This window comes from Barbatula barbatula, assembly GCF_947034865.1.
Source record: "Barbatula barbatula genome assembly, chromosome: 12".
Lineage (NCBI taxonomy): Eukaryota > Metazoa > Chordata > Actinopteri > Cypriniformes > Nemacheilidae > Barbatula > Barbatula barbatula.
This window is the reverse complement of record NC_136775.1, coordinates 17,153,999-17,169,398: the sequence shown is the minus strand read 5'-3', so window position 1 is coordinate 17,169,398 and position 15,400 is coordinate 17,153,999. Positions and strand designations below refer to the sequence as shown.

The 15,400-nt window shown below is 40.9% G+C and overlaps 1 protein-coding gene across 1 annotated transcript in view; it reads right to left on the bottom strand.

The window, feature by feature from the left end:
- The window catches only part of LOC306902034 (protein MTSS 1-like), a 50,303-nt gene that overhangs the window by 13,410 nt on the left and 21,493 nt on the right, over positions 1-15,400 (bottom strand). The window contains exons 4-6 of the mRNA XM_079470309.1: positions 4,308-4,392; positions 3,208-3,299; positions 2,938-3,012 (exon numbers count right to left, since the gene is read on the bottom strand). Coding sequence (XP_079326435.1) covers positions 2,938-3,012; positions 3,208-3,299; positions 4,308-4,392 — 252 coding nt within the window. The remainder of the gene's footprint in view (positions 1-2,937; positions 3,013-3,207; positions 3,300-4,307; positions 4,393-15,400) is intronic.

Below are 15,400 nucleotides of genomic sequence, written 5' to 3'. Positions count from 1 at the left end.
TGGTTCGACTGGAAAAAATCCCATTACACAGGAAACATGATGGATCACTGGACATCTCTCTCTGAGAATATGACTTCGCCGTGCTGTCAGTGTGTCTGCTGTCCGTGCACTTGTTTGGCGTTTCAGCGGAAGCAGACTGTGTTTACATGGCTTTTCAAATGTGGGTCAGACAACACAGATTGGATTTCCACTATAGTCTTGTCTGCTCATTCTGATTCCTAATTTAGCACAATGACAGAATAGAAGCAAACTTGGCATTGCAGAGATGAATTCATTTCTTTTAGATACTTAGCTACGTGATGCTTTATACCCAATTGAATTAACAACACAGCAAATACATTATATGCCAAATTTGCCCTGAAACGAAAAGCCATCAATACTATTGGTCCACTTTTCCAGGAAGATAAAATGTTAAGATCTGATAAAAGCACATTTCGTCTCGTGGGAGTACATTAGTAAATACATTAGCATAACATCGACCACTATACTTTTTCAACATTTATTAATCTTTGTTAATGTCGATACAATTTGTTTATGTTAGTTCACTGTGGATGAACTAATCTTAACAGCTTTTGATTTCAAAAATGCATGAGCAAATGCTGAAATGAACTAAGATGAATAAATGCTGTACAAGGATTGTTTAGTGTTAGTTAGCGAATGCATTAACCAATTCTGATCTAAAAGGCTTTTCAAAAAAGAAGATCAGCCGTAGACATTCTCAAGATGAATGTGCACGTGTCCCACAATCGCAGTCCTCCGTCAACCTGACCCCAGGTCATACAAACACATTCACGCCATTTAACAAGACTTTCAAGTTCTTTCAGTCAAACAGAGAATCTGGCATGGACAAATCACGACTTGAGAGAAAGACAGCTTTGTGCTAACTGACATCTGACCCCTGAACATATTCACGCATCGCGCACGACACCCATCGTGCGACACAGAAGTTACAGGACACCCTCTGAAAAACCTGCATCTCAGCGGGGATGAAAAAAACAAAGTTTTTACCCCCGAAAGTGGCCTTTTCATTACACGGCGGTCACCAATTAGAGGAAACTGCACTACATCCATATTCATTAGTGTAAACACACACAGAGCTCTGGTAATTGGGCTCCTCTGGGGTATGGAGTGGAAAATCGTCACTTTGTCTCCTTCGCAAAGGCTGTTTTTGTGGTTCGGTAAAGCTAAGGAACAGGAAAACAGAACTCTGCCTTTTAGGGCGAAGGGGTAAAACTGGACCACACACACGGGGGAATGTGGAAACTGACCAGTCAGTGAGCATAAGGGGAAAATGCGACATTGGCAGACGAGCTGGGTCTTCGGACACGCACACACACAGGTCAATGCGGACACACACACACACTTACCCAGAGCATCAGCTGCTTACAACAGGTGCAAAGATGGCATTGAAGAGAAAAAGGGGTATAGGTGCACAAAGGAAATGTTTTCGTCAGTCTAGTGACTATAATCACATGGCCTTACAGAAATTCTACCCGTCGTTCTCATGAACAAACAGAGCTGAGAGCATGAAGAATGTGCCTTGAGACAATAGGGAACTCCTGTGAAGTGAATTCTAACACTGATCTGTTTCATGTCACATACTGTACACTGGTACAGAGTCATATTACTGTCTTTGATGTGAAGTTGAAAATGTACCGTGATGTCCCAGAAAAACAGTCTGTTTCTTAGCACAGAGTCAAGAGCGTCTTCCTGTTAGGGTGAGGTTTGAGACGCACGCTTTGTTGCGTACACAGAGCACATTGTAGTCTGGAAAAACACGTTTCTGGGGTTTCTGTATGACGTCGGGTTTGCGTTGATTATGTGTTACGTGAGAAATCGACTGTCTCTGATTGGAGGACGCGATTCAGAAATGTGTTTCCACAATCCGAGAGCAAAACAACTGGGAGTGCGCGTCTTTCGACGACACTAAAATGACTGTATGCGGTTACAGAAACGTTTGCGGTACAACTGAAAAATGTTTGTGCAGGTAATATAAACTGTACATATGACAATATAAACTGTACTGCTGTACGTCTGCATTTCCAAACTAAAAGGCCTGTATCTTGTAACCAAATTATACAACATTCTTTCTCATGACCACATGACCAATCATCAGTATATAAATGTGGTTTTAATTTACCCCAAACTTTTGAAAAAAAGGCTGTGTTCTTTTTCTCAGTATGACATCATATAATGCACTTTCTCATTGAAGCAAAATTGTTACAGGAATCCGCATTACCAAAATATATCTAAGCTATTATTAGGATCATTAAAGGGACAGTTCACACAAAAATGCCGTCATCATTTATTCACCCTCAGTTTGTTCCAAATCTGTGTAATTGTCTCTGTTCTACTGAACACAAAGAAAGATATTTGGAAGAATGTCAGTAACCAAACAGATCTCATCCCCCATTTACTGCTATAGTATTTATTCTATAGAGGTTTGGAACAACTACAGGGTGAGTAATTCACAAGTTTTCATTTTTGGGTTTAAAGATTTTTTGCATAGCGCATAGTTTTTATTCTAGCAACAATTTCCACCCAAAACATTTCCCTGTAAATTCTCAGTAGAGTAATTTGTAATAAGAAAAAAAACATGACATTTAAATATCTAAAATACCTATATTGTAGATTATGGTAGTATATTCCATTAATAATTCGTCATATAATAAGTCAGTGAATCATAGGCTGTTTCTAATCATTTCTGTTATCCCCAATTAATATATATTTTGTGCTTTTAATGAAATATTTTTCTTTGCTAAGTGTCATTTGCAGAAAGATGCTGTAGTGGTTCCATTCATCACTGAGAGCACCTGTTACTGTATGACAGATAGGAACTATCTGGCGGATTTAACTGGACTCATTACATAATGTTCTGTGTGCAGCGTCCAGATAAGGTTATCCCACAGGAAGTGATGTCATGAGAGATATGCTTACCTTTCTTTGCTTTCTTCTGGAGTTTGAGGGTATCTGAAGATTTCTTCTTGATCTCCTGTCGAGCTCGCTTGTATTCTGTGTAGATAAATATACAACAGTGACCTCATATGTAGGGGGCAAACCCCCATAAGAAGGACATCTGTTAAAAAACGCAGCTGTATCGGTTATGTAACAGTTTCGTGTTGGTTTAACGGATCCTACTGGAAACAAACGATTTAATAGAGATAGAGATGCATTATAAGATAAAGTTGGCTTGAATGATTCGCTGACCTTTAGCGTGATCTTTATCCAGCGTGTTTGCCCCTCGCTTCCATTCCTCCATCTGCTCCTGGAGGGGGTTTATTAGACATTCAATAAATGCCCTGCAAAACAATAAGGAAGAAATTGATGGAACAGAAATGCACATTTACGTCACACTCCTATAACTAAAAAAAATATTAAATCAGATTAAAAATCTGATGTTTGCTTAAGCGTATTATAAAATCTCATTTAAAAGTGTTGTTGCAAGCTACATGTCTAACTGTTACATTTTGACCTAATCTTTTTATTTATTTAAGACCACCACAAAAGTCTTAGTCCTGAGATGAGAATGTCACTTTCCAGTAATCTTTATTTGTTTGCCTACTATATGCTTGGGTTAATCATTGGCAACATGTCACACTTTCTCATGGCATGCTGGGAGCTGGATGGTAGGGGAGGAACTTGAAAACTCCAGCAATCCCTGTTTTTGAGGCCGTTGTCAGGAATCTAACAGCCTGACCACAAATGTCTGATTTATAGCATAGCCATGGAGACGCATAAAGAATTTCCTCCCGAATTAGAGCTCGGAGTTTGTTTGCCACATGGAATTCTGGGAGAGTTGAACTGGGGTTCCCTGCGACTTTACCACCACAATAACAACCATCGTTGTTCCCTACGAATAAAACTAACACAAAATGCCAGTAAGACTCCTGGTTTATGGTAATCCTTATTATGGACGATCATAAATCTTGATTTGATGATCTATTAATCTGCCTGCGGGTGTAACATCAAATGTCTGGGCTCTGTGATGTATGAAAAGAAAATATTTAACGGGATCTCTATATAAATACTCCTAGTGCTAGTAGTGCTAAATAGTTGCACTACTTCTGTGTTTTAGAACAAAACTTCATATTCACTAACCACACACATAACTTCACATTTCCATAGATATTGCAGATTAATTTACATTTCTTTAACCCGACTGCTCAATCTATAAATGATGTATTATTTAAGTTAGCATTCGTTAACCGTACTTTAATGGGATGTGTGTACATTTCTAGCGTGCACAACAGCTAAAACGTGCTCCATTGGCCTGTATTGTGCAACTTGATATGTCAGTGGATATTTACATTGAGAAGTGCCGTAGTTTGGCTTCAATGCTTCTGTGTCTCATGCACATCCTGGTGAGCGCTGAGCCGATGTCTCTGGTGCCACCTGAAACACAGAAACACAACGACATATCAGAAAAGCACCACACAATGAGTAGCAGAGCTCTTAAGTCAAAGCTTCCAAAAATGTTAGGGAGAGACATTCTGACCCTAACATTGACAAAAGGGTCACATTGAGGTAACAGGAGTGACCCACAAGCTTAACACCTCATTGCCACCGTTACAGCCCTGTGATAAACACATAGTGCATGACCTCATCCCTTCAACAAAAGCCTTTGCCTTTTGTTAAGCTTTCTTTTAAAATGTTCTTGACAAATTCTTTTGAAAGCAGACACCCTAAAAGGAGCTGGGTCTCTTGAGAGTGGACAAAAATGACCATACTGAGCAGCTGGGTGACCCAGACGGAGACATTGTCCCTATGACAGGGTCTCCCTCCTTTGGCTTTGTATAGATGTTTCATTGACTAATAAATGGGCAGCGACAACCTTCATTCATATCAGAAAACTATAATACAGAATAGTTATGTGTATAAAGACACACAATGGGCATTTTTCAATAATTTCATATTTGAGCTCATAAAAACGAATATTTGGTTATTTGAATTAAGTGAATAAAGACGTAATTTTTACGTCACAATTTCGCAGGCAGGGGATGGGCAGCGATGTACCGACCCAAAACACAGAACTTACAGAGTGTGGTTGGTGCTGCTATGAGTCTCTCGTATTAGCGCGAATAGTATTCGTCCAGTTAAGAATTTTAGAGACATTATTTTAAGGTAACAAAATTACAGAGTGTTGCTTCATGCACCATTTACTCATCCTCATCCACCAGTATAAAAGTACAGAAGGTTGACGCTGCTATTTTTCAATGAAATGAAAATATATTTATATATAGCAAAAAGGAACTATCAATATCCACAATCTCCTGCCTGTCCTCCCACTGCCACAATAATATGTGATCGACCGTTCTGCCCTAAGGCTACTGGGGTCATATACCAAAGCTCTTGAATACAAGTCCTCATCATTAACAACCTTCTCAAAATCCCACGAGTCCTTCTAAACACACACCAAGAGTGACCACACAAAGCAATAAACGTCTGCTCACTAAACCACTTTTACCAGTGTCAAGTAATTTCCAACCGAGATTAGAATGATTCCAGAGGAGATTATTGTGAAACACAGAGCCTCCTTTATTCGAGACTTCCTGAATTTGGAGGGTCTTTAAAAGAGCGGAATCTCACTCGGAGGGTTTGACAGCAGGGTATGAGGATCAAGCAGGTGTAATGAGGATGTGCGAGTGATTCCTGTCACCCGGTGACCAGAGAGAGGGACAGTGAGAGAGACGGACCAGCCATGCCCCAGACGGGGAGGCCAGTCCCAGGTTGTTGTGCTCTAGAAGGGCCCCACATGAGAAAAGCATTGGGCATTGTGAAGCGCTGCTTTTGTTTGGCCCTATAGAGAGCCACTTGGCTCTGAGCGGCCCAAAGCACCAGTCACCAGAGAATAAATGAGCAGCCCTGTTGGAAGTGACTTTTAATCTTGCTCACAAATGACAAACTGCCTTTGTGCCTTCGCTTGTCAGGGAGGAAAAAAAAGAGATGGAGAGGTTCATTTGGACCTAGACACCCATCCCCCATGTCAAAATCTACGAGCGTGCTGTAGGAACTATGCTTTAACTTCACCTCAGCCTGCCCAGGGGTGACCTGCGCTCTGCTCTTGGCCCCTGGAAACAATATGTGCTTCATACAATGGTGTGTTCGAGTTTGTGTGTGTAAGAGACACAGTTCAGACGTCTTGAAGGGTCCAGTGATCTCGTAAACAAAATCAGCCGGTTTTAACCACAAGGCTCTGCGGCAGTCACACCAAACCCCTTATTGCAAACCCGCAACGTGAAGTATTGCGGTCAAGTGAAGAAATGTGCTCCGAAAGGCCAGATTTTTCAATAAAATGATCTTACTTGGACCGCCAAGTAAGGAATAAATCAACTGTGGTGGATGAATTAGCCTGAATAGTGGCCAAATTGAAGAAATTCTCTTCTTTATGCATGCTGAAAAAATATTCCAGGTCCAAAATAAGTAAGTTTGAATTGAAGATGGTCTTGATAAACTACAGACACAGAATAATTTTAACTTGACTTGAAAGTGTACAGTGCTACACTTACAATACATGTTGGAGTTAAAGGTCCAGTGTGTAATTTGTTATGAAATACATAGCAGAGGTGTATAAAGACATACCTATTGAAGCGTAATGTTTTTAATACCTTGGAATGAGCTATTTCTATCTACATACACCGCGGGTCCCCTTGCATGGAATTCACCATGTTGTTTCTACAGTAGCCCTAAATGGACACACTGCTCTACAGAGTGTGTTTCGTGAATGTTATCTCCTTCGGCAAAGAAGCGAGAACGTGATGATATGTTTGTCCTGTGTCAGTTGCCATAGTGCTTCAAAAGAGAAGGGTGAGCCGTTGGTTGCTATTCGCAACCTCGCCGCTAGATGCCGCTAAAAGCTCCACATTGCTCCTTTACAAGGAGGAATTAGTATCTTGCAATTGTATTACAGTAACTTTTGCCTCTTTATCGCCATCTCTGTTTTAAACATAAAAGTGCAGGTTATTTTACATACTTATCTTTCTGAGCGTTGCAATCAAATGGCGTTTCACTTACAATTCCCACGAAAACATATCTTGCACATTATGAGAACGTTACTGGGTTGAAATGTAATAGTAAAATATATTGAGCTTTGTACAAACAAGGTTAGAAAGCCATTATAGTTGACTTGCTTTATTTTCAGAAAATTGTTTACTTTAACATTTATTCCACTTATGTGTTGGCCTATAGACTTCCATTGTACGTTTATTAATGTAAACTGGCGTTTTATTTAAACCAACTGAAGGATGAAACTATTGCCTGTGGTAATACAGTTAAACAGAACACGTGCCAATAGAGCTTAACTTGCTTTATTCTGGAACATTCCTTTACTATAGAGTTTGAAACCAGAATAAAGACGTGACTGGTAACATGAAGCACCGACACCATTCATTTTTTTCCATTCACTTCACAGCTCCTGTAAATCTGAAAAGAGTCCAGTGATCCCTGTAAGAAAACATGGCTTTAATAGGACTTATGAATCACATTTGTTCTCTATTCACATCTGTATTCCCATAGCCTGACGCTCTCAAAGCAACAGTGCACGCGCCATGCTGTCAAGAACAGGCCACTGCTTATTTCCCAGTTAAATAAACTCATTCATCCTGATTTCATCCTACCCACTACATAAAGCCCTATTTTAACCTTAAAAATCAGCTCACTGTCTCTGTAAAAAGTGAAACGTTTTGGTTATAGCTTTGGTTTTGATTTGTTGTTTTTGTATATGGCGAATGAGACTCAGAAAAGGCCTAGAAAGGGGCACGTGCGGAGATAGCACAAGCCTCCTTTTCACATTACCCAGAGACAAATGACAATGCAGTCCCAGTAATATTTCCACCCCGACCCCTCCTTAGAGGTGGTCTGTCGCTGAAAGCAAGCTTTCCACATTTAATTGCATGGATTCTGTTGCACGAAAGCATCATTGTATTTAATCCACTACATTCACCAAAAGCAACTGTTATCAAATGGATGATGGTTTGTTAAAAGATAAAAAATTATTTTATTACGTTACTCACCCTCATGTCATATTAAACCTGTATGGCTTTCTTAATTCTGCAGAACACAAAATAAGATATTTTGAAGAGCGTTGATAACCCAACAACATCGGCCCCATTGACTTCCATTGTATGGAATCACTGAGAGACATTTTGAGAAATGTCTCACAGTTTCAACCGGTTCATCAGATGTTCTTCTATAATAAGTTTTTGCATGCATTTGAAAACAGCTAGTTAGTGAACAAGACTGAAGAACCGTCTGAAAACACATCTCCTCCATTAACACCTGACCGATTCTTTTCTACTCGTTCTACAATCCTTAACTTTGTATACTCTGGTTGGCTATATCCAAGACCAGCTTTTACTGCACTTGTGCTTTTTTCTTGTCCTCATGTTGTTCAAATTGTTTCTATAGTTTTACCTTTGGATAAAAGCGTCTGCTAAATGACTAAATGTAAATGAATTCAGGCGTCTTGGATTTTAAGACAACCGTTTACTCAAGTGACCTGTCCAAAGCTGTAGTGATCGCTTAATACACCAAATATAGTCTTCAACATAAAATATATACAATAAAAATGTACATTAGATAGATGGACCTAACAAACCAAACAGATGCTTATTGGATGACAGTTTTGATCCATGTCTAGTTGGTAGCCCCTTTTTCAGACAGATGTAGGCGTTACAGCTCTGAAATCAGCTCCAAAGAAACTCCAGGGAAAACTAACAAGTCCAGACACAGCTTGTGCTGGTAACAAATCACTTATCAGCCTGAAATTAGATTACAAGTGCTGTTGAAGGCCATGTGTTTACACAAGACCTTTGAAAAGACCCAATTTGAGGTAGTTTGTTCCTAGTCTCTGCTGTAAATGACAGAAAAAATCGGATTCCCTCATTTCATTCCTTATTTTCCAAACACACGCTGACGTACTGCAGACAAAGTTTTAGAGTTTTAGTAACAAAACTGTCTGTTTGAGGTTCAGCGCGGATCGACTTCACTGAGGGACGACCTCACATAAGTCACTTGTCAGTTTGTCAGGGGCCCTCATTTCCCGCTCTGCCACAACACATCAAGAAATCTTATATATCAACAAGATCTGAGGCTGTCCTGAAGCCCCCTGTCTGTAACAACAACAAAACGGAGAGGAAAAAAAGGAAAAAATGCGCCCCCCTGTTGCTCTGGAAAATCTAAGACATTGGTGGCTGTAGTTGACAGAAAAATATGTTTGTGGTGTCTCCTGAATGTGGTCATCATGGTCGCGATGGCGGCGGGAGGGCGTCTCTGTCCTCCTTCATTACTAGTGTCTGAGGAGATGGGCATCACCTATATTCCCTTCATCGCTGCTGAGTTTGGCCCAAAACATAAAAGCACGTATGGCCATCGGAAACCCACATAATCGTCGACCACTAGCTACTACTTGACTGTAAAAAGGTGATAATTACAAAGACGTGCTAGGGTCTGCACAGGGCTGGGTAATGATGCGTCTCTCTCTTTGACATGAAAGACTGCTTGAAAAACCGCTGGAGAGCCAAAACGTGACGTGGAGGGTTGTTTTCTTTCCTATTAACCTGCTCAGCCCCGGTCGCAGTGGGAATGGTATTTAAAAGCTGCTTTCTAGAGTGATTCAGATCCTGTGACCTCTGAGTGTATTTTTAGCACAGCTGCGGCGCTGCGCTCCAAATGTTTCATCCCCTCCCAGAATGCCTGATGTGTAGATTGGCGGCCATTATAAATAGCCTTGACATGACTGGCCTGTATGACTGGTGCATTGCAGGTCCACCCATCTCTGCTTCTTGTCCTACTCTACTCACATTTTAATGTTATGATTAACACATATTCATAACAATTGTTTTCTTTCCGTGGGCCTGTTATTTAGTAATAGCAGACATTGTATCTGTTTGTGTCCGTTGATGTTATCTTATAACCATACAATGCAAAACAAAATCATTATACTATGAAGGAATTTTCCGTATTGATTTTTGTACAGATGTTTCACCTCTATTTTGCATTCTGCACGCCGTTGCGCTGTTTATAGAATCGAAAAAAAAATGTAAAGAGTAAAAAAAATCTATGTTGAAAACATTACTTTCGATATGGTTTCAACATGGCTTGCGATGTCTGATTTGTTTTTATGGATTGCAACAGTATAACACGACTGTTCCCTTTCAGAAGTTGCACTGATGTTTTATTTTCCCTGCAGAGTGAATGCAAAACATTGCAAATATATGCGAGTCATACAATTTTCATAAAAAAAAATTGCAACGCAACTTTAAAATCAACATTTCCCTGACATCATGTTTACCAAGATCAAGGAAGGCTAGCAATAATTTTTGCCCTTTCACACTGTTCTGGGACAAGTTCCCCACCCCAGAGCAAAATCCAGCCTGATCCAAGATCTGTGTAAAATGGCAGCCCCCTTCGCATGTGAGAGACAGACAGTTCACCGCAGGGGCATTCGAGAGTGAGGTGATGATACACAGACTGTCCTTTACTCCAGATTCCCTCTGAAAGACAACGAGAGGAGTCGGTATGTGGCACTTCCCTGCCAACACAAGCGTAAAGGACACCGGGGGTGGAGCCCTTCAGGGGACAGAGCCCTCAGACGACGCTGCCTCAGCGACAGCTGTGGAGAAACGCTGTCAGAGGAGCTTACAGAAAAAGCTTTATGGTCATAAGCATTTACAGCGGCCCCAAAAAGTATTTGGATGCATGTAAGCCACACCCTGACGTATAAATATTGTTGGATAGGATAAAGCAAAGTTAAACTATGTGGCGTCTGAGAATCATGCTTGACCTTTTTTCTGAAACAACTTTACTTAGTCTTTGTTTGCTTTTGATATAATGGTCAAAACTTTATTTTGGGCAGGATTGGTTAACTGATAAAGTGCAGTTTAAGAGATAATTCACCCACAAATCATGCATTAACCACCGTGTCCTTCCAAACCTGCTTACAAGTCTTTCTTTTGTAAAACAAGTTTTGTGTTCACACAATAGAAGTGAATGGGTTCCGAAGTGCTTGCCGACACGAGTATGAGCAAATGATAAAAGAACTTTAACTGTATCTCAACAGTAGATTACCATACCATTATATGCAGTCTGCCAGTTCATGTCTGAAAGGCCATAACCCGTTTCTGGAAAATCTCAGAGGTCACACTCAATACATCTGCTCTTCCCAAATCTGATTGTATGCTGGTGGACTGAAACCGCCTTATATGAGAGCTTCTATAACAGATGCATTTGCATAATGTCTATCTGACTGCATCCCCTCTTTTCACAGCTGGACAGAATGTTCTGGAAGAAAGAGGCACCCGAGTATAAAGATCCACTTCAAGAACTTTACATATTCCTGGTTTACAACACTTAAGTGATTGAACATCGATTTTTCAGAACACTGTACACGATGTACTTGCTTTAGATGTTTTCATTTTCTGAAGAAACCTTCTCCAAATTATTTTTATATCTCAGGGAAGATTGGTCCCACACATTTTTCCCAATATAAGATCTAAGACCAGCCGTCGACTGGACAAAGGTATTAGATATTCCAAGCATTCAATTTTACATGCCTTCTGCAATTGCATAACAGCTGGTATGTAACTTATCTACAATAGTGAGTCTCACAGGGAAAAGGGAAGTCCATTCATTCATACCATTGGATGTCCTCTCTGACAGATGCATTATATAACACTTGGTAGCTTGTATGGAGGGAAGGGTCAGTGAATGGTTCCCCAGTTTTAGAAGGTGCTTTGAAGGGAATGCACTAGAGATTTAGGGTGTGTCAAAGGATGTACAAATAATGTCCTATGAGCGCATTTAAATAAACTGTGTGCCGTGACTCAGCATACTATAACAACATGACCAGAGTTTCCATGGGTATGAGGAAATATTCGAGTCAGCACCTGCTGTAAAGCATACGGGTGACATCAACAGATCAAAGCCACGGTATTGTCATTTGTCACAGGTAACATAAGGCAGAAAGAGAAATGTAACATGACCTCAGGAAAGCAAACGTAAGCGGGACATGTATCAATTGAGTGCTTCAATTAGCTTCACAGTTCATTCTTACTGTACAGTTCATCTCAGTCTGGTGTTGTTTGTTGTGGTTTCTGTGTGAAAATCCAATCGTGCACGCTAAGGATTGAGCATCCCATCTGAGACACGGGAAAAAGATTGCAGATTTCACTCATTACACATCACACAAGCATTGCGTTACACAGGCTTTCTCTGATACAAGGGGAAACGAAATTAGTGAAGAAGAAATAGAAACGCAAACATTGGCAAATGTAATTGGGCTGAATTACAGCCCAAAAATTGCCTTTTCGTCCCTGAGGGTCCAGGTACGGTTGAGAGAATGTTATGTACAGAGTTTCAAGTTTCCCTTAAAGAGGCAGTTTACATAATGAGGGATAATAGCAAAGAAATCCTACGAGTTTCGTTTTAAAGTATCAAGTACTAATAAGTATCCTCAATTTGCGCCAGCGGTCCTAAACGAGACTAAGCCAATTTAATGTAGAATATATATCATGCACAGTGTTATCTAACAGATCCTAACCAGCTCCTTTTTTAATATATTTTCTGAGAAAAATGTGGGCGGTTGCTAGGGCCCGAGCCATTAAAATCGTGACAAAGGATGTTCCGCGTGTCAGGTGATTCATGGAGCCTTCGGATAGTTCCAGGAAGTTATGTTTGTAAATGCTTAATTTCTTTAATTTTTATTAATAATTTAATGACTTACATCTTTAAGCTCTTCACAATCAGTGCTTTTTGGGTTACTAGTAACTTCTGGGAACCATTGAGAGGCTCCATGAACCGCCATTGCTCCACTGGAGTGAACCGAGTTGACGCAACTCTCTCTCAATGGCTCTGCTATGGCCTTGCTACGGGTTTGCTCGAAGTGTTCTGATTGGTTTTAGAACGTTGCTATGAGGTTGCTGGGGTGTTTTGATTGGTTGCTGCATGGTTGCTTCTTGACCCAATTTTTCTCCGTGCACCACGAGAAAATATAATATCCACAGATGAGTAAAAGTGCCTCAGCAAGCAGCACTAATGACAGCGTACAGTATGAGGAGAAATCCACCTCCCGAGCAAAAGGATAGAGGCCCAATTACCAACCGATTGACACCACTCACTATTTCTTGTGATGTAACACAAGGGATCTTATTAGTGGAACACTAAAGATTATTTGCCATCCAGATGTTCTCGTTTCCCACAGGCCAGACTCATGAGATAGAACCAACAAGCAGCTTGTTGATGGCTAATTAGAGGCAGTGAGGAAGGAGATCCCGGACCGGCCCCTGACTGATCCAGATGATTGCTGCTTTGCTGCAGCTGGGCATGAAACCGCTCCAGAGGGTTCGGGCTAACCATGGAGACCAAAGGCATGGCATTTCCAAAATGCAGGGCTTTGAAAAGCCACCAGCATGAAGCTGCTATTTATGTTCTCCAAGAATGCACCACGGTGCCGAAGGTGCACAGTACATTAAACAAATGTTGCTCTCAAAGGTAAAAGTTAAAGAAAAAAACTAATCTAAATAAAACAAACAAAACGGTCCATATTTGTATTTAAGGAGTTTTAAAGCGTTATCTTTTAAGCAAAGCTGCTGGAGATTTGCCGTTCATATTGTTGTCTGAGACCCTGACAGTGGGGATATGATCGCTCTGACAGCCGTGACAAATTCGATTACATTTACCCTACAGGCGCAGCCACTTTCATTGACTTCTGTCAAAGCCACACTGAGACCCCTGACATCCCCCACTTCCCACTCACCCCATGGTCTTCTTTAAAGGGACACTCCACCCAAAAATGAAAATTCTGTCTTAAATTACTCCCTCCCCCTCCAGGTTGTTGCCATCAATTTCTTTGTTCTGCTGAACACGGGGAAAGATATTTGTAAACGGACATTTCGGAGACATCATTGACAACCATAGTAGGAAAGATCAAAATGGCAGTCAAAGGCGCCCTAGAACTGTTAGCCTTCCTACATTCTTTACAATATCTTATTTTGTGTCCAACATAACAACGAATGAACATTTTCCCAAATCTCTTTTTAGAGGGTGAGTAAATGATGATACTTTTCTGGGTGGAGTATCCCTTTAAATGATACAGAACAAACACTGCATGATAGTCTAGGATTCAATCATATTGCGATAAACACAAAATAATCATTTCTGTTTACTAGTAGCAAAGTATGGATAATGTAAGTAGCTTTCATTTAACAGAACATTAATGATGGAGTCTTCAGATCCTCTTCTCGGTAATGGAAAGAAATCTTTAGAGCACACTAGCATATAAATACCCCTAAAGCAAACCGACCGACTGCGTTTGTGATCGCAATGGTTTCGATCACGTGTTTATGCGCAGCTTGTCTGTGAAGCATGGGTCTTTGATCAGAAGTAAGTGCTTCCCCATCTGAAATCAATATGAGTTTCAGGCGCTTATAACGTGCATTTGAAAAAGCAATACCCATCAAACATCATCATTATAAATGTACTTTATTATCATGAAAATACCTGAGAAGGCTTGAAAAACAGTTATAGAAAGATCAGCATAACCATTTTCTGGAACTACATGTGTTGGCTTTCAGATGCAGCACCATTTGAACTTGAGAAAGTTAATCGCGTGCGTTTTAACGCGTGTTATAGACCTGTCCTAACAAATCACCTGAGAATGAGATGATCAGATTTCCCTCTGAAACTGACTGTGATAACGTGGCTAAATGCAGGATCCTTCTAATCGAGGCTGTGAGGCAAAATCATGCTACAACATGTAGGGCGGACGCAGCTTCCATGGCAAACACAAGGAGCTGAAGGAGTGGCATCCGCAAGCTCCCAACGGCCTCCTTGCCGTGAGCTTGAGCAAAAAGCAGCGTGAGGTTAACAGAGGGTGTTGTTCGCAGAGGTGGCCTACATATGCCCCTTTTAATTAGCCACCATCCGAACCACACCACTGCATCTATCAGCAACAGCTGATGGACTACATGACTACGCCCACCCAGAGCAGGACGGACAGGTGGTGAGTGAGCGTCGCTCAGGCTTGTGGGAGGAGAAGGGCTGGGTGATGTGTGCATTAGGAAAACCGCAAGACTCGGCTGGTACGTCGATGCATGCACGAATGCAAACTTGCTGAGCCTGCTGACTAGTCCCAGCGAGGCACACTTGACAGCTGCCGGCATACCAGAAGTATTCAGGGAAACAGGAGGTTTGGGGGAAAAAAGTGTTGTGAATAAAAGATACATCCAGGGTTGGGGGACGCATAATCAATGAGAAATGTTGACCAGTTGGTTACCGAGATTCTTGGTTTCTATGGTCTGGTAAACGGTGCTACGTGAGTAATGGAAAATAATAAATATATATACATTATGTATACATATGCTAGTCAAAATCTGTGGATTGGCTTCAGTTCAGGACAGGGGCCGCA